The sequence below is a fragment of the Etheostoma cragini genome, chromosome 15 (assembly GCF_013103735.1).
Source record: "Etheostoma cragini isolate CJK2018 chromosome 15, CSU_Ecrag_1.0, whole genome shotgun sequence".
In the NCBI taxonomy this organism is placed as follows: Eukaryota; Metazoa; Chordata; class Actinopteri; order Perciformes; family Percidae; genus Etheostoma; species Etheostoma cragini.
Window position 1 is genome coordinate 9744997 of NC_048421.1, and position 22151 is coordinate 9767147.

At 38.5% G+C, this 22151-nt stretch overlaps 2 protein-coding genes and 1 long non-coding RNA gene across 3 annotated transcripts; 1 reads left to right on the forward strand and 2 right to left on the reverse strand.

Moving 5' to 3' along the window:
• Window positions 1-2416: 2416 nt before the first annotated feature.
• Window positions 2417-13414, reverse strand: LOC117958105. The gene is made up of 3 exons (XR_004659648.1): window positions 13284-13414; window positions 5041-5050; window positions 2417-2426 (listed from the first exon to the last, which is right to left on the reverse strand). It is a non-coding gene; the product is annotated as an uncharacterized LOC117958105 (long non-coding RNA).
• Window positions 13415-18554: 5140 nt separating this feature from the next.
• On the forward strand, window positions 18555-19965 carry LOC117958101 (dexamethasone-induced Ras-related protein 1-like). The gene is made up of 2 exons (XM_034894362.1): window positions 18555-18956; window positions 19080-19965. Exons 1-2 carry the CDS (start codon window positions 18686-18688, stop codon window positions 19601-19603), a joined length of 795 nt encoding a protein of 264 aa, XP_034750253.1. The 5' UTR covers window positions 18555-18685; the 3' UTR covers window positions 19604-19965.
• Window positions 19966-20237: 272 nt separating this feature from the next.
• On the reverse strand, window positions 20238-21024 carry med9 (mediator complex subunit 9). Its single transcript, XM_034894364.1, has 2 exons — window positions 20900-21024; window positions 20238-20668 (listed from the first exon to the last, which is right to left on the reverse strand). The coding sequence occupies exons 1-2, from the start codon at window positions 21022-21024 to the stop codon at window positions 20449-20451; spliced, it is 345 nt and encodes a 114-aa protein (XP_034750255.1). The 3' UTR covers window positions 20238-20448.
• Window positions 21025-22151: the final 1127 nt, after the last annotated feature.

Consider the following 22151-nt stretch of genomic DNA (forward strand, 5'->3'; position numbering starts at 1 on the left):
CACACACCTTGCAAGGTCTGCCCTCTAGTTTCATATTCCTTCACCTAGGGGCGATGATGATTCACAGGCACTATTACTATCTGCTGAAAATACTACAGGGTTAAGAGATGGCATCACCAGAGGTTACATTTGCATATTTGGTTGACAAATGGTGTATTTTAATCCACCATGGATGGTTAAGCTACATTCTGTCAGAGAAGAGAATGCTAGTATACTTTGAATCCAAAATGGTGATAATGGATAGTTGCAAGCATACAGTATAACTGCGTCAACAAAAATAATAACATTAATACATCATTCCATCCATCCATCCTTAAAACAAATTCAAGGATGAGGGTAGTTATAATTACGTCAATGCCAACAATACTCAAGGTAATTTCTAAAGAGAGCCTCTTCAGAAATGACTAAGAGTATGTTAAATATGTTAAACTGTGTACATAATAGGTCAACAGCAGCAGAAACAGCAGCAGTAGCAGCAGCAGCAACACTTGTCAGAAAACCAGCACAAGACATTTCAAGATGCTCAATACCAATGATGAAACGATCATTGAATCAGCACAATGGCTTTAACTTGTTTCTCAACTCTGCTGACAAAATTCATCATTCAGCATAGCTATGGAATAAAGGCACAAGTCAATCAGTTAGCCATTACTGATGATTTCCATGTGGATATACTTATTAACTATTAACTGTTTTTTTAAGAAATTCTTTGCTGGAAAAGAAACTGGAATATTGTTTGAACAATTTGGCATTTCACCACATCTAAAAAAACAAGAAGCTTCATATTGTTCACGTTTTATAGCATATGACAAACCATTCTCAGCACTGTAAAAACTTGTTTGTCTATGGAAAAACATTCTCTGGAAAGCTGGTTTCTCCGAAATGGTTTGAATTCTGAACTGGTCTGATGAAAATGCATTTATGGGAATAGTATTTATTGAATTTATAGATTGTCACAAAACTAAGGGTTACTATTTTAAAGAATCTGCAATGTTCTGAAAGATACCAAGAAGAAGAAATAAAGCTTGTATCAAATTGACACAGTTCCCCTTTTTCCATGAAAACTGCTCACAAGACCATTCCATTTTTTTGTTTATCCATTACATTGACAAATGAATGGCTAATTAATGACAACATTTGCAGTGTTACAGTAATATACACTGCGTTGTGTAGCAATATCAATCTGTGAAAGTCTATTTCTTTATTCAAAACCTTGTTTTAGTCTAATTAGGAGAATAGTATTCTAATACCTGTTCATGTTTGTCAGTGCATAAAGTTGATGATTGGTCAGAAATGGAGTGTTGAATTCAAATGTTGTTGATGTTGTTATTTTTTAACACATTTCTCTAATTTGTCAGTGGATTTGAAAAACCCTCCACCAGATTTCCACTTCATTATACAGCCTGTTTGAGGAATTAGTTTCAAAACAACATGAGTCCGTCAGTAGTTCTAAATATTCTGTGAACAACTCACACTTTGTTCAAAATAGGTTGTTTTTCTATTCCATGCCACCCACCACTCACTCATCTACAGGATTAGCCAATGTGTTCAATGATGATGACAAGGAATAGCCTGTTCTCATACATAGATGTGAGGTTTTATCATGTAGTCCATCAACTCTCTTTCTATCCCTAATCTGAATGACAAAAACGTTGTTCAAGATTTACCTGTCTTTGCATATTGCTGATGGGGATTAAAAGAGATCTGACTCTGCCGTCTGGGGATGTGGATGTCATTAGTGGGAGACATTGCAGTTTTCTTTTTTGTCCAAATAATAGAAAAAAGGGATTCTGTCTGTGCTAAATGCAAACAAGAACAGTATGTATGGCTCAGCTGGTCTAATAGTGAGATACAGATGGGAAAAAGTCAGTTGGAACAGGAATCAGCAAGGTGTAAAGATGTGCACAAGAGTGCGTGCAAACACACAGGTTGGGATGTGTGTGGCCTACAGAATCATGTGAGAACAGCTTGTCCAGTGTGTGTGTGTGTGTGTGTGTGTGTGTGTGTGTGTGTGTGTGTGTGTGTGTGTGTGTGTGTTAGGTCTAGATCTAGCTGTCCTCTCCTCCTAACATTTTCCACTACAGGTTCTACTTTTGGTCCAGGCCGTGCTAAGCACCTCGGATAATGTTCTGCTCTTTAAATTGTGCTTTGACTGTGATGGCCTTAGCATTAAGGTCTTGTGATAATGCCACAGAGCTTATGAAAGGCAGCACTTTTCTCATTTGTTTGTGTCTTTATACTCTTAATTCTGCATCTTCTTGAGTGTTATGTTCAAGGTGACTTAGGTGGTTTCTTCTCTCTTTTGCACTAGCTATGAAAAAGATTCTGTTATGAGAGTCAGGTTCTAACTGTTTCATCTTGTGAAAGCTTGATACACTGTGAATAACCTCATAAATAATGAGAAAATAAGTGAGAACAGTCTGTTCCTGGTTGATGTGGATAAAACAGCCATTCATGCATAAAATTAGTTTAAGTTTGTCTCTTCAACTTTGACAGACACATGCAAGCAGTCACACAGGTATAGAGCACACTTCTGGTCCTGTTCTGTTTTTATTGGAATAGAGGGTTCATGTTAAATTATATGAGTAAATCCAGCCAGCTGTCAGCAACTGAGGTAAACATTCTTACAGCATCTATCAAGCATTTTGTAACGGTATGGTGAACCATTATGTACATAACGTTTCTGGCTTTGTTCAAAAATATGAAACTACTACTAATCCTTTACAACTTAAAAGGATAGTTTGGATTTTATTTTGTGTGTTGTATAAATTACTTATCCTTGTTTGGAGAAGCAGACGGTACACTAAGATAGGTTTCTGAAAAAACATGAGAAATAGGCAATGCCGTAACAGTATCTTCATTCACATTTAATTAGTGCTGTCTAGTTTGACCGCAGCTTACAAGCAGGTATTAATTCCTTTGCTCTGATTGGTTGTTTTCCTTGTGGAACACCAGGAGGAAGCAGAGGACACAGTACTGTCAGGATATAGTAAAAGGTGCAAATATGAAAAAAAGTTATTTTTATTACTTGATGTAGATCTTTTTAGGTGGGTGTTTTTTTTAGGTGTCTATGTTTCGCTGCTCCCCACGTCCACAGCAAAATACTGCTCAGCCTCTGTGTCAGTACTCCTGGCTTCTTCTACATACTCCTGGTGTGCCTTAAGTACAAGCCAAAAAATCCCAGACCAGTGTACCTTATATAATAAGTAATTAATGTACCTTTCTTCAGTTGTTATGGGTCACTAGGTCCAACAATAACACATTGACCAATGGAGGTCTGTATGAGGGCAGGTGTGTCCTTGTCTCTAGCTGTACTGAGGGAGTACATGTCTTGGATGTCTTGGATAACGGCTCTCCCTTGCAGCTGCTGCTGCTGCTGGTCGTACTCATGTTCCAGCCACTGCATTGTCCTAGTCCGTGTTAATGTTAACAACACCAAAATGTTTTTTTTTTGCTAGTACAGCTTGGACAGTGAGTATTGTGTATTGGACAAAATGAGAACCTGAAACCACATTTCTGTTTAGACACAGGATATAGAAAATGTACATTTTGACATTACTCTCAAATGTATACCATTTTTCCCACAATGCTGAAACCCAATTGTCCCCCCACCTCTCAAAGTGCGTTATTCTGGTGAATGAATTTTCACGGTTTTTGTCACGTTTAAACGTATTAACAAATAATCCAGGAATATTATCAACATATCATATTCAAATTATTATACAAAGAAGATTTAAAGGCAGATGTGCCATAATAAAAGTTTGTGGTCGGAGAATGACAATGAGTGCATGTCATTACAATGATTACCACAAGTTCTCATTGCATGCAAAGTGTATAATTACAGCTCATTATGTACACATGCTGCTAATTGTTGTGATACATCATGTACGTGCATAAAGTAAAACTTTTAAATTTGCCTCATACATCCTATACATGTGGTAGGTAGATTCTGATTGTTCTGCTTTGTACATGAATAACATAAATTTGAATGAATGTTACTTTACGTGCAGTATGTTTATCACTTTAAAAATCTAATATTTAAAAAAAAATCTAATGAAATAAATAAAATCGGCATGTCTTTAAATATAAAAGTAAGACGTTTGTTGATCACATCCTATTATCTGCTTACTGAGGGGGAACAAACTGAGTTCACACTATTACTATGTATCTTCCTGGTCTCTCTTGAATGAGAATGAGACCCTGTTTATCAATGAGATTATCTGTATAAGTAAAGGTTAAATAAAAAGAAAAATGTGTCTTCCTGACCACCTCTGGTTTTATCTGTCCAAAGGAGAAAAAAAGAAACAATGGGGAATGCAGTGGCCAAAAATAGTAATATTTCATATATAGTATCATTTATAGTAATGTTTGAATAATATTAATATTATGGGTCACTTATTTATCATGGTCATGGTGAGATATTTTTCAAAAGCGATGCTGTCTTGTCGATTGAGGCGTGAGATCAAAAATTGCTTCTCTGTGTCATTCTATTTTGTTGTGCTTCTAATCGCCTGCAGGTGGTGTTACATTTGCAGCAGGAATTACTTTTTTTGCATATAGGTGGCAACATACACATACCTCTGTAGGTCTAAACTGCAACTAGTATTCAATCTCTTTTTTAATAGTTGTAGAACTGCTCTGACAATGACAGAACCTTCCTGTTCCACCTTGTGGATGTAAAGCTGCAGGAGGTACAGTATATGCAAAAAGGTGCCATTGTTTGTGAGCAAAACGCCAAATTTCCTGCAGCTCTCCCTCTCCCTCACCCCTCTCTGTTGCAGGTGCATTGCTTGTGCAGAACAGCCAACAGGAATGCTCTCTCTTTCTGAAATGCCCTGTGCTTGACCAAATCTTGTGAATACAGAGCTTAGAGGAGGTGCAGAGGTATAGTTTCCTTTCAGACCACTTGAATTACAATATGCTAAAAAACTTTTGTGAAGGTTTTGCCCAACAATGCCGTAATGTCGATACAATATTTATTGTATTGACATTATAGAAGTCTCTCGTTAGCATCTTGTTTGCTACTTGTCGCAAAGTGACGCATGCACGACTCAAATCTGCACTCAGTTTACATCGGGGAGTAACAAGAGGGCGCGCCTCTGTTTTTTCATCAGTGCGCGACAAAGCGGAAACAGGAAGCATGGACAAGTTTGTGGACAACCGGATGCCAGGACTCTCAGACTGACTGCATGTCTCTCTTGTATACTTACTGGGTTAAGAGGAGTTCTTTTATGGTGAATGAAGGGCTTGAACCGATGAAGTAGGTCAACGAATCAAATTGAAGCATTGACGGCAATGCTGCTGCCAGTTCTGCCGTTGTTTACCTTTTTCTTCTTCTTCTAGTCCGTAGAAATAGCAAAATCGGTAGCCTTTGCTCATTAGCATCAACTCTGTTCAGGAGAAGACTGCAACTAGTGTCGCAACCACCACGCAAGTATACATAGTTTCTCATGCCATCACATTGGCCAAACGCCAGCTCGGCTGCAGCTACTGTAATAAGGCCTTTATACCACAGCCGGCCAAATTGAAAAAAGGAAAGCCACTGACCTACCTTACAAGTGTGAGTGAAGGGTCCAAGTTTTAAATTGAATAGCTGTAATCTTTTCATAACCCAATCTGTACTTCTAGCTTTGGTTGCTACACACAGCTACGGATTTGACCAAGGCAAACAACCTAAATCCTGAGGTAACCTCCCCTTTCTCTGCTTTGCTTGCCCAGACAATTTGGCCCACCTATAAGAGAGAGACATCATGGCTTTTAAATGAGCAAAGTGGCAGCTGGTCAAGGCCTCCCTCTCTTCACCTCAAAAGCTACAGACTCAGAATAGTACATACTAAGGAAAGCTCATTTTGGGACTGGCTCTAGTGGCTTTTGGGAAAGGGACTTCAGATATGGTATTAGGGGACCACTAAGGTCTTCATAAAAGCATCCAAAGAGCACCATGTCATGGGAACTTTAAACGTACGTTGGGAGATGATATTATTGCCCCGACTATAGATGCATTTTCATTTCCAGATAGGCCTACTAGCCTTCCTTTTTGAGCGGTATTGTTTTTCCCCCCAGTCTATCAGTTATGTAGCCTACATAACCTTATCCGTCCTCATATGACTAACGTCACCCATTGGGGACATCATCACAGGAGACTATTTATTGTCGCATTACGTTTTTTGCAAATGGTAGTTTTCTTTACAACATTGAGGATGCGGAGCATATTAGTAAAGCCAAAGAATGTGACTTGCTCTGAAACATGTTTTAAACGTTTTTGTAGTGTTCCATGGACACAAACCAGTAAGAACCAGTAAAAAAGAGTTCCACAGTATTGCAGGTGAATGTTATAAACATTTTGAAATAAAAGATTTTGAATTAGGATAGATTATGTTAATGATGGCGCTGCAGCCTCAGAATGGGAGTACAAGTAGTAGTCCTAGTACTTTTTCACAGGATTGCACCTAATGGACAGGATTATTGGTTCAGTACCATTTCACCAGTAATATTATACCTTATGATTAATGATTTTTAACCCTGGTTTAATTAATAACTGCAAATCTTCATTTTTATTATCTAAATAATGAAATCCTTTTGGCAGCAACAGTGAGTATTCCCAGGTAATACACAGTGCAATGAGATACACAGCGGTGCACTTTGTACTTAGTAAGGCTTAACTACCCAGGTTCCCTGAGGTCAGAGAAACACTGGGTGCATAGAGTTGTTCACTGGGGATGTTGATCACTATCACGCTTCATAAACATGGTTGGCCGAATAAAGATATGAGGGTTATGCCGAATACAAAACCTGCCATGACGCAGAGTGAACTGGTTCAGGTGAGAGCTCAGATAAGAGAGTGCACCAAGGTTTAGCATTTGCATGAGTGCATGAGTTTGTACAGATCCTTATTCACATGAATATGTATGTTATGTACATTGGCTGTATATGTTTGCACCACCTGTTCCCCTCTGCTTCCATTCTCATATAACAGAACATTAGTTTCTCCATGAGGTTTATCCCTGGGGTCACGCTGGACTCAGAGCCACTAATGCACACAGAGCTGCAATTAGCTTGGTGCAACGGCTAGGCTAACGGGCAGCCAGTATTGACCCAGTCTGTCATTTAGTCAGCTCCGATGTGCTCCTGCTGTTGGTAATGACTGTTCGTTGCCCACAAGTCGCAGGTTGGTGGTCACACACAGATTGCAGGGAATGGCCTTGTGTTCCCTCATCTCTTCACATTGTGTCAGAGAACCTAGAGCCATTACCGCCTGCTACATGTGGCAATAAGAACATGAGAGGAGATTATTTTTTGGTCATTTCCATGTGGACTATTGGCTGTCACTGCAATCCCTCCCCTTTTCATCCTGAATATGCCTTGATGTGTGCACTGGTGCTATGAGTTGTCCTTCCATTCATCAGCACACTGAGTGCAGTAGGGGTCAGTGGAAGGGCAGAGAGACAGAGAGGCAGAATGACCATGTCTTCTTATCACTAAGCTCATGCCTTCAACGTCCTCCACTCACTAATGAGTCTAACCTACTGGTATTTGGGGCACATTCTTAGTAGGTGAAACAAGCAGCTTTTAAATGAACTTGCCGCACTGTATGAAATCCTCAAATTGCAGTCAATTATCTAATCCCTAAAAAGTGGACCTGTGTCTCTAGGAAAAAAAGGGTTGAAAGTTCTCCTTTATAATAGCAGCGTATTTACGGGCAATCACAACCATTACATTTTTTTTACCTGGATTCAACCTGATCGACTATTTCCTGGAAACAGTAGTCTATGTCATGTTTGTACTCTTTGACATGATTCTATTTCTTGTACTCAGTCAACCCCTGGCTATACAGGACATCTGATCATAGATGCAACTTCCATAAGAGAATAGGTGGTCTAGTACCATTATGTTCAGACATTAACAGCTTGTCTTTCTATATCCTATCTTCAGATTATACTGAGGACAAATAAGAACACTTAAATCAGCCCTCTCAGACATTGATCTTACATTTTTCTGTTCTTCACGTCTTTGTATACAAGCTTTAATCCATTTACTGCAGATTTTGGAATCAGGGATGCAAGCGTAGAATGGCTCTAAATAGAATCATATGAATCATTATAATATTGAAGTAAAGAAATCAGGGTATTAGGTGGGTAAAACAGGACAATTTAAAAAAAGCACATTAAAAAAGTGAATTCACAAAATGTTACTCTAATTTTTTTTAGTTATGGTCTTGATTGATGTGGCTTAGGGAATGGAAGTTTGGGGTTCCCTGCTGAAGCTGCTGTCCCGCGACCCGATACCGGATAAGCGGATGAAGATGGATGGATGGATGTTATGGTCTTCATCACAGAAAACATTTTCACATGTACCACTAGGAAAACTTCAGGTTTTAATCATAAAAAAAAGAATAATGGCAGAATTTAGTTTAGCTGCTACATGTTGGCACATTGTTACATCGTCATAGCTTACGGGGACACGATTACAACAGAGCAATTGTTAATGTTATTAGTGACACATGTGAGTGAATGGACATGAAATGATTTACAGACTTCATCGCGTAAGGGAGCCTCACCGGAGGCCTTCCACTGCCGGTTGTACAAAGGGAGGCACAAAGAGGAAGAGTCTGGCTGTAAACAGCAGGAGACAAGCTTTTCTCGATGTGGACTAATTAGCTGGCTAGCAACTGACAGCTGAGGGTCTTCTTGTTAATTTCACCTTCTTTAATGGTAAAAACACTATGCTTCTGCAAATTTACATAGGTTTAATTACTCTAACCTTGATATGGACAGCAGAGCATTTTTCTCCTTGTAAAAGTGACATATCAGTCTCTCCAGCATAAAATTATTTACTTAAATTCTTTTATTCCTATGTTATGATCAAAGTTAGTGATGTTAATGAGTTAAGTATACATTTTTATTCTTAAAGAGAGTCATGTTTTGGATTTGATTCTTGTTTAACACAGGCTGCTTTCAAGTTACATGTAATATGAAAAGGATTCAAGATATTGAAAAGTGTTAATAAACAAAACATTGAAAGATTATTTCTTTTGGGCATATGGAGAATGGAGCACGATGCCTGTAATCCATATTCCATATTAGCTAAAATAATAATACTCTTCATGTATGAAGAAAGCTAAAATACCTCTGGTACCTGCATTTTGTGTCCTGACTAATACACATTTTATACATCACATGTTTTTACATGGATCTTTCAAAATTAGAGTCTTCACAGTAAACGTGCAGGGTGAAGTTGTTCCAGTAACCACTTAAACAGTGGGGCCTGCAATTACATATATTGTAAGATGACTGTTTACCCATCAGTTTTATTTTAGCCCACTCAAAACCTCCTGAAGGGGCTCATAATATCAAATATTCAATAAGCAAATATTCAGAAGCATTCACAACACTCTTATATAGTTCAGGCGCAGATTTTCAAGCAGTTTCCATGATTCAAGATTTTTACATATTGGCCATTTGACCAAAATAAGTCAATCATTACAGATTGAAAACACACAGACTTTTCCCTAATGTTAGTGGCTGTAAGACTCAGCTCTCCACTGCACTTTCTCTGACATTTTTTAACCTTTTAAAGTTTACTACATTAACAGTTGATATCAGTTAGCTGTTTCAAGCAGCAAATTTTAAAGTAACATACAGTATATGAAGAAGTGTCAACTAAAAATGGATCAGTCTACCAAATGAAGTTTCTTGGAAAAACTGTTTTTATTTTTAATCAGTGGGGTGTGTTTGTGTGTGTTTGTGTGTGTGTGTGTTTCTAATGTGTGAGTTTTATCCATGGAATAGCTCTCTGTTTACTTGTCTGTTTAAAAAGAGGACAAAATAGTCAAAGCAGATCAGGACACACACACACACAAACACACACACACAAACACACACACACACACACACACACACACACACACACATCAGACTTCATTAAGAGATCTATCATGTGTCCAACTACCCACTGTACCATGGCAGTAAGCATGCCTATGCATGCTGCCTGTGTAATTATTTGAAAGGAACATGCACATGTGCCTTATTAGTCAAACAGTAGAAATGTCCTTGCTGGCCACTGAGCGCTAGCCCTCCCAGCAGTTGGTGGGATTGGCATCACACTGAGTCAGAACGGGCGCTACACACTGTAGATGTAAACAAAAACAGAGGAAATGGGCAGTGCAGACCATGTGTGGGTGCATATGATTAAATATTAAACATGATTGTTAATAAATCCAGTGTTGTTGATTTGACTTACACCTGGAGAGATATTGTCTTACACAAGGATTGAATGTGTAAATTGAAAAAAGTTCCACAATACATTATTAACAACAAATGTTGTCTATCTAAAAAATATCTTCATATGACTCAAACGTCAGTTATGCCTGTTAGAGACAATAATGTGATGACAGGGCTTTTAGTGGCATTGTTCACAATAACAAGGTGTGGAATAAACTATGACGAATTGTGATGCAGCCCTGGTGCGCAACCTTTGTAGACCTGCTATTAGCATTAGAGGGAGAGCATTTTGGGAGTCAGTTACTAGGTGTCATTGCAGTGAGAACTTGCTGAAACTTAAATTCATAAATAGATTTTTTTAAACAAATTGCATTGATCCTACATTTTTCAAAAATACTTGAGTTTTTTTAGTCATAGTTTAATTACATTTTACACCCAGCCCAGGTTAGATGGTACATACACCAGCATAGGTACCAGGGTATGTATTATTTGTTGGGGGGTGGGAGAGTGTGTTGGTGCAGATTTCAAATGTTGACATAAGTGCCTGGAGTGTGATTCACTGTTATTAATGTTTAATATTAAAGCTGTGTGAGAGTGTGTGACTTGCCAAGACTTGCTCCATTCTTTTTTTCCTTTCCTCTGCCTCCTTCTCGTTTCTGTCTTTGAGTAAAACTATTAGAGTTACGTAAACAGTGCGTAAACAGAGCTACTAAAGGGCACCAGCTCATTGACGTCTAAGGTTAAGCATTTATAAGATCACTCAGTGGTCGTCACATTTACCAACTACACTGCTCGCTGAAGTAACCCAGGTTTTGAACTGACCATTACCTCTGATACAAGTCTGCAGAATTCCTCGTAGCAACAATAAAGCGCAAACAGTCAATTTTCCAAAGGTGCTCTTCACTGAGCTCCTTTTTCCACAAACTCAAAAGAAAACAAATTATCTTCAATACATACAGCTCTGGACGACAGGCTGGATATCCACCTTTAAACAATGTTTAACCTGTTTTTCTATAGGGGTCTTTGTGATAATTTTGTTAATATTTGTTATCACGCCACTTCCACAGATACAGCTAGAAATTGAGGCCTAATCTGGGGAGAAACTGTTAACAATTTACAGAATAATGAACCTTGGTGGACATTTTCTCTAAAATGTTGTATTCTTTAATATTATGTGTGTAAAAAACATAATAAAAGTCTGTCTGTAAATATAGCGACCAAAGCCAAATTGGGAATTAGGAGGATTATTTTTACACATTTTGTCACTTTTTAGGGGCAATTATAGGAAAGCACAACCTATCTTTTCATTGCTATGCAGATAATTTGTTAATCTATTTGCCCATAAAAGCAAATTACAGTGTCCCACTAAACTCCCTGCTTAGTTGTATCACTGATATTAAGTTGTGGCTTTCAGATAACGTCCTTAACTTGAATGAAGGTAAAACGGAGTGTGTTATTTTCAGTACTCCAGTTATGCAAAATGGTCCAGCTTTGAGTTTGGGAGCTCTGACATCATACACTAGATCAGCTGTCAAAAGAGCATGGGGTTACTTTTGATTGCAGCATGAAATTTGATAAGCAGATCAGTAATGTTGTTAAAATTAATTTTTTCCAGCTTTGTCTGCTGGCTAAAGTTAAGCCTTTCCTGAGCAGGCACGACCTAGAAAAAGCCGTTCATGCCTTTAATAGTTCAAGGTTAGACTACTGTAACGCTCTCTATGTTGGTCTGAACAAGACATCCATCTCAAGCCTTCAACTGTGCAAAATGCTGCTGCTTTCTTTTTAACAAATACATCACAGACATGCACACATCACTCCCATTCTCTAAACCCTGCATATTAGATTGCAGAATAGACTTTAAGATTTTGTTACTTTTTTTTATGGCTTTAAATGGTCTCGCCCCAGAGTATTTGTCCGAAATTTTAACTTTGTGGGAGCACAACCGGTCCTTGCGTCCTTTAAATCAGTTGCTTTTAGAAGTCCCAAGGTCCAGGTATAAACGGTGGGGTGATCAGGCTTTTGCAGTTGCTGCCCTGAGACTCTGGAACAAGTTACGCCCTGATACCCGCGCTGTTACAGATGTAGCTCTTTTTAGGTCCAAACTCAAAACATATCTGTTTAGTCTGGCTTTTAACACGTAGCAGTGATGTGACAATTTCCTTCTTCTTCATCTTTGTAACCTTTTCTGATTTTTCTATGTTCACTTTTTCTTTTGTATGATCTGATTTTACTCAAGCACTTTGGATACCTGCTGGTTGCTGTAAGTGCTATATAATTTTGATTGATTGATTGATTATTCTTTTTCACTGCATACTTGTGATTTAAGGTGTAAAAAAAGCAGTTTTAACAAAAAAATACAAAAGTAATGAAAGTGTTTTAAATTAAGTTTCAACATGACTGAATAAAATGAAAACATTATGTATATCAAGTTGTATTCTCACTTTCTTGGTTGTTCTTACTAAAAACTCAAAAGGAATCAATTTGTTAGCATTCAATGGCACCCCAAAACCCCCTATTTTAGGTCACAATTAACTGGTGCATGCTACAACTAGACCAGTAGGTGTGTCATTAAACTAGCCATGAACTAAATTTTTGGCCACTTTGAGAAAACCCTGCCAGCTACATTGTCTAGTGCAATTTTCTTTTCCCTGTGGTGTTAACTAAAGCGACAAGGAAAAAAGTTTGTTGAAAAAAAAAAAAAGATATTTAAAAAAAAAAGCAAGAAAGCAAAGGGTATTTCCCAAATTGTCAAACTTTTCCTCTAAAGCTGACTTGCTGATGATTATAGTGTGTTCCATTTGCACTCTGAAGTCAAACTTTCCGAGGTCAATGTCAGAAACGCCCCCTGACCTCAGCTTTCCGAGCTCGGAACACGGACAACCACCGAGCACCCAGAGCTAAAATTTCAACATGGATGCACCATGCATCAACTGTTGTGAAAGCTGTAATAACAGAGAGTTATACTCACTCCTGTCCTATTTGTGTATCACTATATCAGTCAGACACACAGTCCTGTCCATCGTCTATCTGTGGACATGTTGCTACCCTCTTTTTTGTGGAAACAAACAACGTAATGCGTTGTTATAAACTGGCATTCCTAACAATGGCTAACCTGGCTAGAGCTAATAAAAACTATGTAAATACAACTTGAAATGGAATGCATTCAACTCAGGTGTGACGTCATTCCCAGAATCAACTTCCGAGGTAAATGGAACGTTTCCTTTTCTCCTGAAGTCAGCATGTAAAATGATCTGATTGACATCCCTCCAACTTTGTAAGGTGAGTTCAGGTCAGGTGACCAGGTCCACATTATCCAATGTGTTTGTCTGTGCGTTCACTGCTCTTGAGTCCATTAGCAAAATGACCACCTGTTCAGGAGAATCGAAGGTCAGTCAGGTAAGATAAGGAGAACCCTCTGAATCACCGTTTGTTTGGTGCATGTGCAGATATCAACCAGTGCTGAATCATTTCTGTAACTGCCATACAGAGGCTGGAAATCTAAAACTACTATGCTGATTCTAAACCCCATCATCTCTCGAAAAGAAAAAAAAATTACACTGAGAGATTAAGTATGATCATTTTCTGGTTCTGTTTCCCTCTGGGTGGGATGAAATCGGTGCCCAACACACTATCCTAAAAGGGTCAGGAGCATAAAAAAGTAAAGTGTCACCCTACTTGTGCATGGCTTCCTTGAAATCACACAATGATGTTTTGCTTCACATGTTGTACGTCATGCAAAGAGTCCGACATGAGGTTGCATGTCACAGGTAATAATACAGTTGACAGATCGTCGGTTTATGAAAACATGCAGGTGGTTGGCAAACTAAACCTTAAGTCGGGCCAGAGCTGTGATTGGCTCTGAAACCTGACACCTTTGTGTTGGAAACCACATGCTCATGCTTCATTCAACAGTTTCTCTGCACTATCTCTGCACCATGGCCTGGTCTGACACGCAACAGCCCCAACAGTCTCACGACATGTAAACACAGAATGACCCCTCCTTCCTTCAGCATGTGAGATCAGATGTTCTCTCCTGCACCAGTAAAACAAAATTAATCAAGTTTTACTCTTCATACGGGCAGGTATTATCTTGCTTAATTAAACTGATGAGTAGTGATTCTACAGAGAGAAAAATGATCATTTAAACATTTATCATCCATCCGTGGAACATAATCTTCTTGGAATTTTCTTTTCTTGGTTTTTCCAGCCAACTAGACTTGCAAACCAGATACATCATCATTGTATAGTCTGAAGATGACTTTATGCATTTTTATATTTACATTTAGATGGGTACAAACACAGCTCATCTACTGCAGTTGTCATCCTGTAAGGACACAGATTTTGAGTGGCGGAGGGGAACAAAACAAATCCACATAATGGACGTACTCTTTGGAACAGTTTACCTTATTGTGTTCATACAAAGAAAGAAAACATAATGTACATTACACAAAATTTCCCAGGGAGCACAAATCTCTGTTAAGGCTGAAAAATCAAGAAAAATGCACATGCAATCCTTACTGTCTGTTATGTCAGCATGTTGCATCTAATGTGATTTTGTTCTGAATCAGGTCACTTCTATGTTTGGATTTTACCAACGCACCTAGGAGAATATTGGGAGGAGCGTCAACTACTTTGGAGGCGTATACCATTAGAAATACAAATGTTAATCTGCATCTAGGTCTCAATTTGCATCATAGCTCACACACTGATGCATGTGCGTTTCCTCTGCTATTTTTGTGCTTCAGCTACATAATGTTTAATTCGTAGAAGTAAGTAAGTAAACAAGTGAGTCAAATTTGCTTTTCACAGACACAAAGTGCTTTACAGGGCATAGTACAAAATACAAGACACAAATCATAAGATAAAATGACCATGTGAGCGCATGTTGATAGTTAGTACAAAACTAAGAACACAATACACAATGAGAACACGCTACACAATTACAAATACACATAATTACAAAATAATAATACATAAAGTGCAGACCAGGTGCACACAGGTCATCCAAATGCCAGCTTGAACAGGTATAAAAAAAGACTCTCAGTCTGCTTCTCCACAATCTGCAGCAGCTAAGTCTTCGGCCTTTAATGATATTTTCACCAACAGGATTGGGTCCTTTACACTAAAACGTACGTAATCACTTCACCAGATCAAAAAACACAATTTTATTTTCACATCAGCAATGAAGCGCTGTGTCCTGGCAGTCGTTTCCTGTCTTTCTGTCCTCTTTAATGATGGGTGAAGGCAAACATGACTGAGAAGGAAATTAGACTAATGTGTATGATTGGCCGCGGCCTGAATGAGCTGCAGATGGTGTGCTTACTCAGCTTGAAGGCCAAGTTGCCAGGACTGTGCATTTGTAGAGGTCCAGCTATGTAACAGAATACGCTGCAAGACAAGCTTAGTCACCTACACGGTTTAATACTAAAGACAAGAGTTAGGATGCACAAAGACAAAAAAAATGTCCGTAAAAGATGTGTATGTGTGTGTTTTCTCGGACTGATCGTGAGCTGGTTTTCAGATGAGCAGCCAGGGTCTTTGTATTTGTCATTGAGGTTCAAGAGAACTTTCTCTGACCAAATAAATAAATAAACTAGGCAGGCGAAGGTCTTGCCATGACCTGTTCTGTGTATGTTGTTACTAGAAAAAAACATGCTCAGGAATCAGTAATTTCGTTATCTATGAAGCATATTTTGGGATATTATTTTTTAAATAATCCACTCATTGTATAAACACTCTGGGCCACTCATTGTATAAATACAGAGTTGCTAGTATCTGTTTTGCACATCCGTGCCTTGAGATAAAAACTTAAAATTTGTATTGTTTACTACCACTCACAAGTATAGTGAAAAAAAAATTATGCACTTGTCATTAATGAATTAAAACTCTTGACAGCAACTATCTAAAATGCACATAGATAAGTGTGGATGTGCTTCCCATGGGTGAGAATGTTCCCTCCATCCCATTTTTGTGCAGGGACTGTTGTGGTAATACTTGCTGAACAAGCCAATATGCATGTGTCCTGTTATACGCAAAGCTAGGAACACACTGGCTTACTCACTGACCAATAGTAAAGGGTGTAGCACTGGTATAGTCCACTCTGGTTGCACAAACCCGCCTCTCAAGTCTTGAACAACCAGGCTTAAGTACACCTATCTGATTTCATCCCCTAATCCCTACATAGGGGCTAAAAAGGTCATCAGTGATGGCAATTTTTAGATTTTCATACTAAACAAAGGTAAATATCAAGATTTGTGACTAAGTGTGTCTCTTTCAATGTCTTTTGTTTGTTTGTGTGTGGTTGTGTTTGTCTGTTTTTGTATTTCTTATTGGTCAATTCCTACTGTTTCCCACGTTTGATCAGAAAAAAAGATTTGTGTATTTACGTTTTTTTTAAACCTGTTTTAGACATTGTGTAAAATGTCATTTTTTACATTTAGTTTCAAGCCCGGTTAGAACACAAGTCAAAGGATAAAAGTAGAGAAGGAGCAATTCATAACTTCAATGTTGTTTGATTGTTTTGTTTCAGTCTGTTAATACTGTGTTCCCTCAATTGTAACATGCACTGAGACCATGTTTAATGTGGATTTTACACAAAATGTAATTGGTTGATTGATTGATTGATTAAAAACCTCTGAATCCTGCCACTTGCTTCATCATAGTCCAGTGATGATATTTTGAGTTTGTCACCTCCCTCAAAACTTACCTATTCAAAAGACCACCCTACATAACTCCACTCTCCATCGAATTCATGGATACATTGCTTTCTTTTAATTTACTATCTCAATCTTTGAAATGTTTTTGTTTTATTTGACTTTTTAACTGTACTGTTGCTGGTTTTAACTGTAAGATCATTAAGTGCTGTGAAAGGAGCCCATAAATGAAATGTTTTATTATTGTCATTATTAATATTATTATTAATATTATTAATATTATCATACTTGCTTTTCCCAAATGTTCAACAATTGTGTGGTTTGGCTTGTGTATGCCCTTTATTTGCCCTTACACTTGCATCATACACACGACTTTGGAAGTAATTTTCTCTTTACACTGATTCACAGGTGAGAAGATAAGTGAAAGGTGATAAGTGGTTAAGGTGGAAAAGTGGATGAGGGGACTCTGAGTCACAAACAGCCGTCTCTATCTTTAGACAGTCGGTGGGGTACTTTGATTTCCGCATACAAGGAAGTCAACACAAATTGGATTGAATGGCTTCCAGGCACCAGTTACACACAGCTGTTCTGCAGTTGTAGCTTTTTTCACCTTATTTGGACATTTCTACGTTGTTGCATTCATTCATGGTGATCTGCTGATTTTGGCAATCACTCTAAAATAGATTTTAATCCTAATAAAATGTTTTACATTGAATAAAGGACAATGTACTTTACTTAAATGAGACTTTATATTCCATGAGACTTCCAGCTCATTTACTGAGGAAGACACTTCTATACAGCGAGAGAAATACACTATAATGGTCAGAGTAACCTTATTTAATATGTTATTATTATTATTATTATTATTATTATTAATATTATTATTATTATTATTATTATTATTATTATTATTATTATTATTATGCTTATTATTTGCATAGTACCTTTCTTACAGGTTAGTGCATTTCGAAGTGCTTTGGAGATGAATCTAAAGACTTTAGTTTGTTTAAAGACAAACGCACTGAGAAATAAAAATCATAAAACATTATGAAGCATTACAATATATTTAAAAACCAATGACACATAGTAGAGAAGAGGAATTAAAAACATGACTATAATGTGGAGACTGCTACAGTATGAACGATGTACATATAAGAACAGCCTTAAGTACATCTTATCAGACTCATGCATGAAAACATTAGCAACAAGCAGTGTGAGGATGATGAAAAAGCTCACACGCTGTGCTCCTCTTAACAAGCCGTGTGCGCTTGTGTACCGCTGCGCCCCCTGCGTTCTCCTAACCTCACACGTTCCAGCTGCTTTCTCTAGTTCTGTTTACCATTTACTGGCGATTGAGCAAACAGATGAAGCCGATGCTCGCATGTAATTTGATTGCTGGTTATAAGATGCTTTCTACAGGGACAACAAACAGAGACAATTCGGTTTAGGTGCACGCAAGTTAATGTGAGATGGTGCGCATTTCTTTTTCTAATGCATTAAAACAACACGGTTTAATGTAGGCGAATGCACGCAGTAGGCATACCATAAACTGCATATTGTCATTTTAAGATTTAAAAAAAAGGGGCTGACGCACAAAACAGCCAAAAGGCTATAATATCGGGTCTTGCTCCAGCTCTCCAACCTGGAGCGTGTCGCATGACGCATTTGGGAGGCGCGGCATACTTTCCCCATAAATCCCCAGCCTGCTGTCCTCCGGCTTCAGAAAGATAGCGAGGTTAAACCCCTCACATAACTAAAAACAATTTTTAACCATATCTTGCTTTTGCATGTACCTTTGGGTGCAACTGCTGCATGATTAGGAACATGTCACCACCTGAGAATGAGTTTGACATACCGGCCAAGAATTGCCACAGGATGGTGATTCTGGGTTCCACTAAAGTTGGGAAGACAGCCATCATCTCTAGGTTTCTGAACGCGAGAGTTGAAGATCAGTATACACCCACTATTGAGGACTTTCATAGGAAATTCTACAGCATCAGGGGAAACATTTACCAGCTGGACATTTTAGACACATCTGGAAATCATCCCTTCCCTGCAATGAGGAGGCTTTCTATTCTTACCGGTGAGTAGAGCTTTAAAACCCAAAGCCCATAGCAGGCTGCTGTTTGCAGAGTTTATTGGCTTATATTAAAATTGTAGCCTATTACTATTTGGCATTGAACCTGTCTTCTCTTGGGTTTTCCAGGTGATGTGTTCATCTTGGTATTCAGCCTGGACAACAGAGACTCCTTCCAGGAGGTGAAGCGCCTAAAACGTCAGATTTATGAGACCAAGTCCTGCCTGCGAAACAAAACCAAGGAGAACGTGGAGGTTCCTCTGGTCATCTGCGGCAACAAATGTGACAGAGTCTTTTACCGTGAGGTACAGGAGGATGAGATCGAGCAGCTGGTTGGTGGAGACGAGCACTGCGCTTACTTTGAGATATCAGCAAAGAAGAACACTAACGTGGACCAAATGTTTCAGACTCTCTTTACCATGGCCAAGCTGCCCAACGAAATGAGCCCCGATCTGCACTGCAAAGTTTCCGTGCAGTACTGCGAGGTTCTTCACAGAAAGTCCTTCAGAAACAAGAAGTGCAAAGATGGAAATGCATACGGGAGCGTGGCGCCGTTTGCACGGAGACCCAGCGTGCACAGTGATTTGATGTACATAAAGGAGAAAGCCATAGGAGGCAGCCAGACCAAAGAAAAAGGCTGCATCATATGTTGACATTTGATTTGTCTTTGTTAAAGGGACTTTTTGTGAGACTTTCCAGAGCTGGAGCTGAGCCGCTCTGCTGGGCAACATATGCCGAAATACTCTAGACTTCAGCACCAGAGACACAATGATTTAAACTGTGATGAGACACACAGGGCTCAGCTCAGAGACCCATCATCTGTCTAGTGAATGATGCAGTAGATGCTCCGGAAATGCTGTAATATCTGCCTCTACATTAGCTTGCCGAGAAAAGCAATGTTTACATTTATCTTGTTTTTCAAACTTGGTGGAACTTGAACGTGTGTTGCATTATGAACAAATCTGAATGTGTATTTATTATGTCTACGTCAACTTTTGGACAAGAGGGTTAAATTAAAAACAACTTCTTACTTTCATAATCTGTCTTCCTCTTCTCTTTCTTTCCAAGCAAAACAACAATGAAGGTACGTCTCCAAAGCAACAAACACATGGTAAACAAAGTAAAAAAAGCTTAATTATGTCAAAAAGACGCATAAATAATGATGAAGTTCTACAGACTCAAATGAATACTTTAAGCCAGTCTCTCATAATCAATTTTTATTAAAAAATAAGAATATTGAAATATCCCAAGAAAAGAACACGATACACGGAAAAGCTACATTGAATATAAATAGTAGGACAAAATCCGGAAATGATGTGAGGTTCAAAAATATCACTGAGATGCAGCTGAGGATATATATATATATATAAGTCCTTGTCCATTTAGACGTCCATTCCGTATTCCTGAATCCCACATGGTGGAGAGGATGAAAACAAACGTCCCTAATGCACCTCGACTGTGTGTGAGCTTCCTCCAGTCAGTATTGCAGACTTAAATTTCACGATGCTTTTGGCACGTCGAACATGCACAGACTTTTGTATTTCTGCAGCAGCTGGTTTTTGGTGCGGACCTGCTCGCGCAGCGTCGCCAGCTGCTGCTGCTGCTCCAGCGGACTGCTGTCCACTCCGGGCATGTTGGCGATCTGCTCCCGGGCCTCCTGGATCTTTGTCTTCAGCTTGGCCAGTTCTTGGTGCACATCCTGGCTGTCCTTGTCCATGCTATAAGAGAGTGAGGTAAATAAGGGGAAATGTCATTGCTACGTTGTTATTTTTGACATTTACCTTTCCCAGTTAGCTAGCTAGCCTAGCGGTAAAAAAAAACTAACGTTAGCTTTAGCAACTAGGTCAACAATCTTTGCAACTCCACCAAAACGACGGTTTACGACACGTAAAGGGGTTTCCACGAATCCGAGAGTAAACACGAAACCCACACGACTCCACGAATCTTACCTTTTTATAATATCATGAACTAAAGGAAGCAAAGAGCAATCATCGCTCTCTTTTTCTTGCTTTGGCTGAGACACCGCCATTGCGCTCCCTGCTTCACGGCGCAGATAGATCACGTCACAGATCATATTAAGACGTCACCCCGTTAAAACGTTTTTTTTTTTTTTTTTTTTTTCCATTTAGTAAATTATGATACAAAATGCTGCAGCCTTATTGATTTTTTTTAATTCTATTTGGGTGCAAGGCTGTCAAAAATATTGAGGGAACATAATTACTGAGGTATTTTAATTTCTCTTATTACACAGCTGAGCCCAAATGTCCAGAAAGGCTAAACTTTTACTCACATGTCACTTTTTTCACAGTAAAAATAAGTGGATGGCAATATTGCCTCATGTTTCAACCTACCACTTCCATTTCCCTAAATTATAGGATTCACAAGTTACAGCTAACAAAACCACGGTTTTTTGAGCGTCCATGTGTCACAAAATATATTTCAGGAGAGGCTTAATATTAGGTTCATTGTCAGTTTAGGAGGTTATCTGGCTGTGCATGTAAGACTCATACATGGATAGCCTATGGGCCTATGTTTTCCTTGAAATAGACCACAGGAAATCTACAGACACAGAACAAACAAACCTGACCTGGAATAATTCCACTTATCGATACACTGTAGTGACAGACTTTTTATTGTATAAATGCGGTAACTCAATGGCAACGTGACCACTTTATTACCGTACCCTAACTGCACATGTTTTTTACAGTATGATGGACTGTATGAGAAGCAGAGAAATGGTCATGCAGTTTATCTCATCTAAACTGTAAAAATACTTACAATTTCTGCAAAAACATAGAACATGACAGTATAAGAAATACCACGAGTAGTAGGTTTTTTCTCCTTAAGTAATTCAAAGGTCTTTCTATTTTCTTTTGCTGTCTGTTGGCCCCAGTACAGTTAAAAGAAATGTTTGCCCTGTTTGATTTATTTTCTAATTTCAGAATTCATACACATTTTACGAATACATTTTTATGACTTTCCCATGTCTTTGAGGCATATTTGTACAACCATAAGTCCTCTCAAACATCTGTATGAACACGAAAAATAGAAATTAAATGAATTCCAAAATTTACCACAGTATTCATTTTAAAGGTTAACAATTTTGTTCCCACCTGGTCCTTATGTTCTTGTGTCTAAGCAGTCACTGACAACATTATGGAAAGGATTCCTACAGAGGTCAACAATTTTTTCTGTTAAAGA

Bases quoted from the DNA above. Each gene is read 5' to 3' on its own strand.
- LOC117958101 (XM_034894362.1), top strand. From the start codon at position 18,686: ATGATTAGGAACATGTCACCACCTGAGAATGAGTTTGACATACCGGCC. The intron at 18,957-19,079 runs GTGAGTAGAGCT...TGGGTTTTCCAG, and splicing joins GAGGCTTTCTATTCTTACCG to GTGATGTGTTCATCTTGGTA.
- med9 (XM_034894364.1), bottom strand. From the start codon at position 21,024: ATGATCTGTGACGTGATCTATCTGCGCCGTGAAGCAGGGAGCGCAATG. The intron at 20,669-20,899 runs GTAAGATTCGTG...ACTCTCTTATAG, and splicing joins GTTCATGATATTATAAAAAG to CATGGACAAGGACAGCCAGG.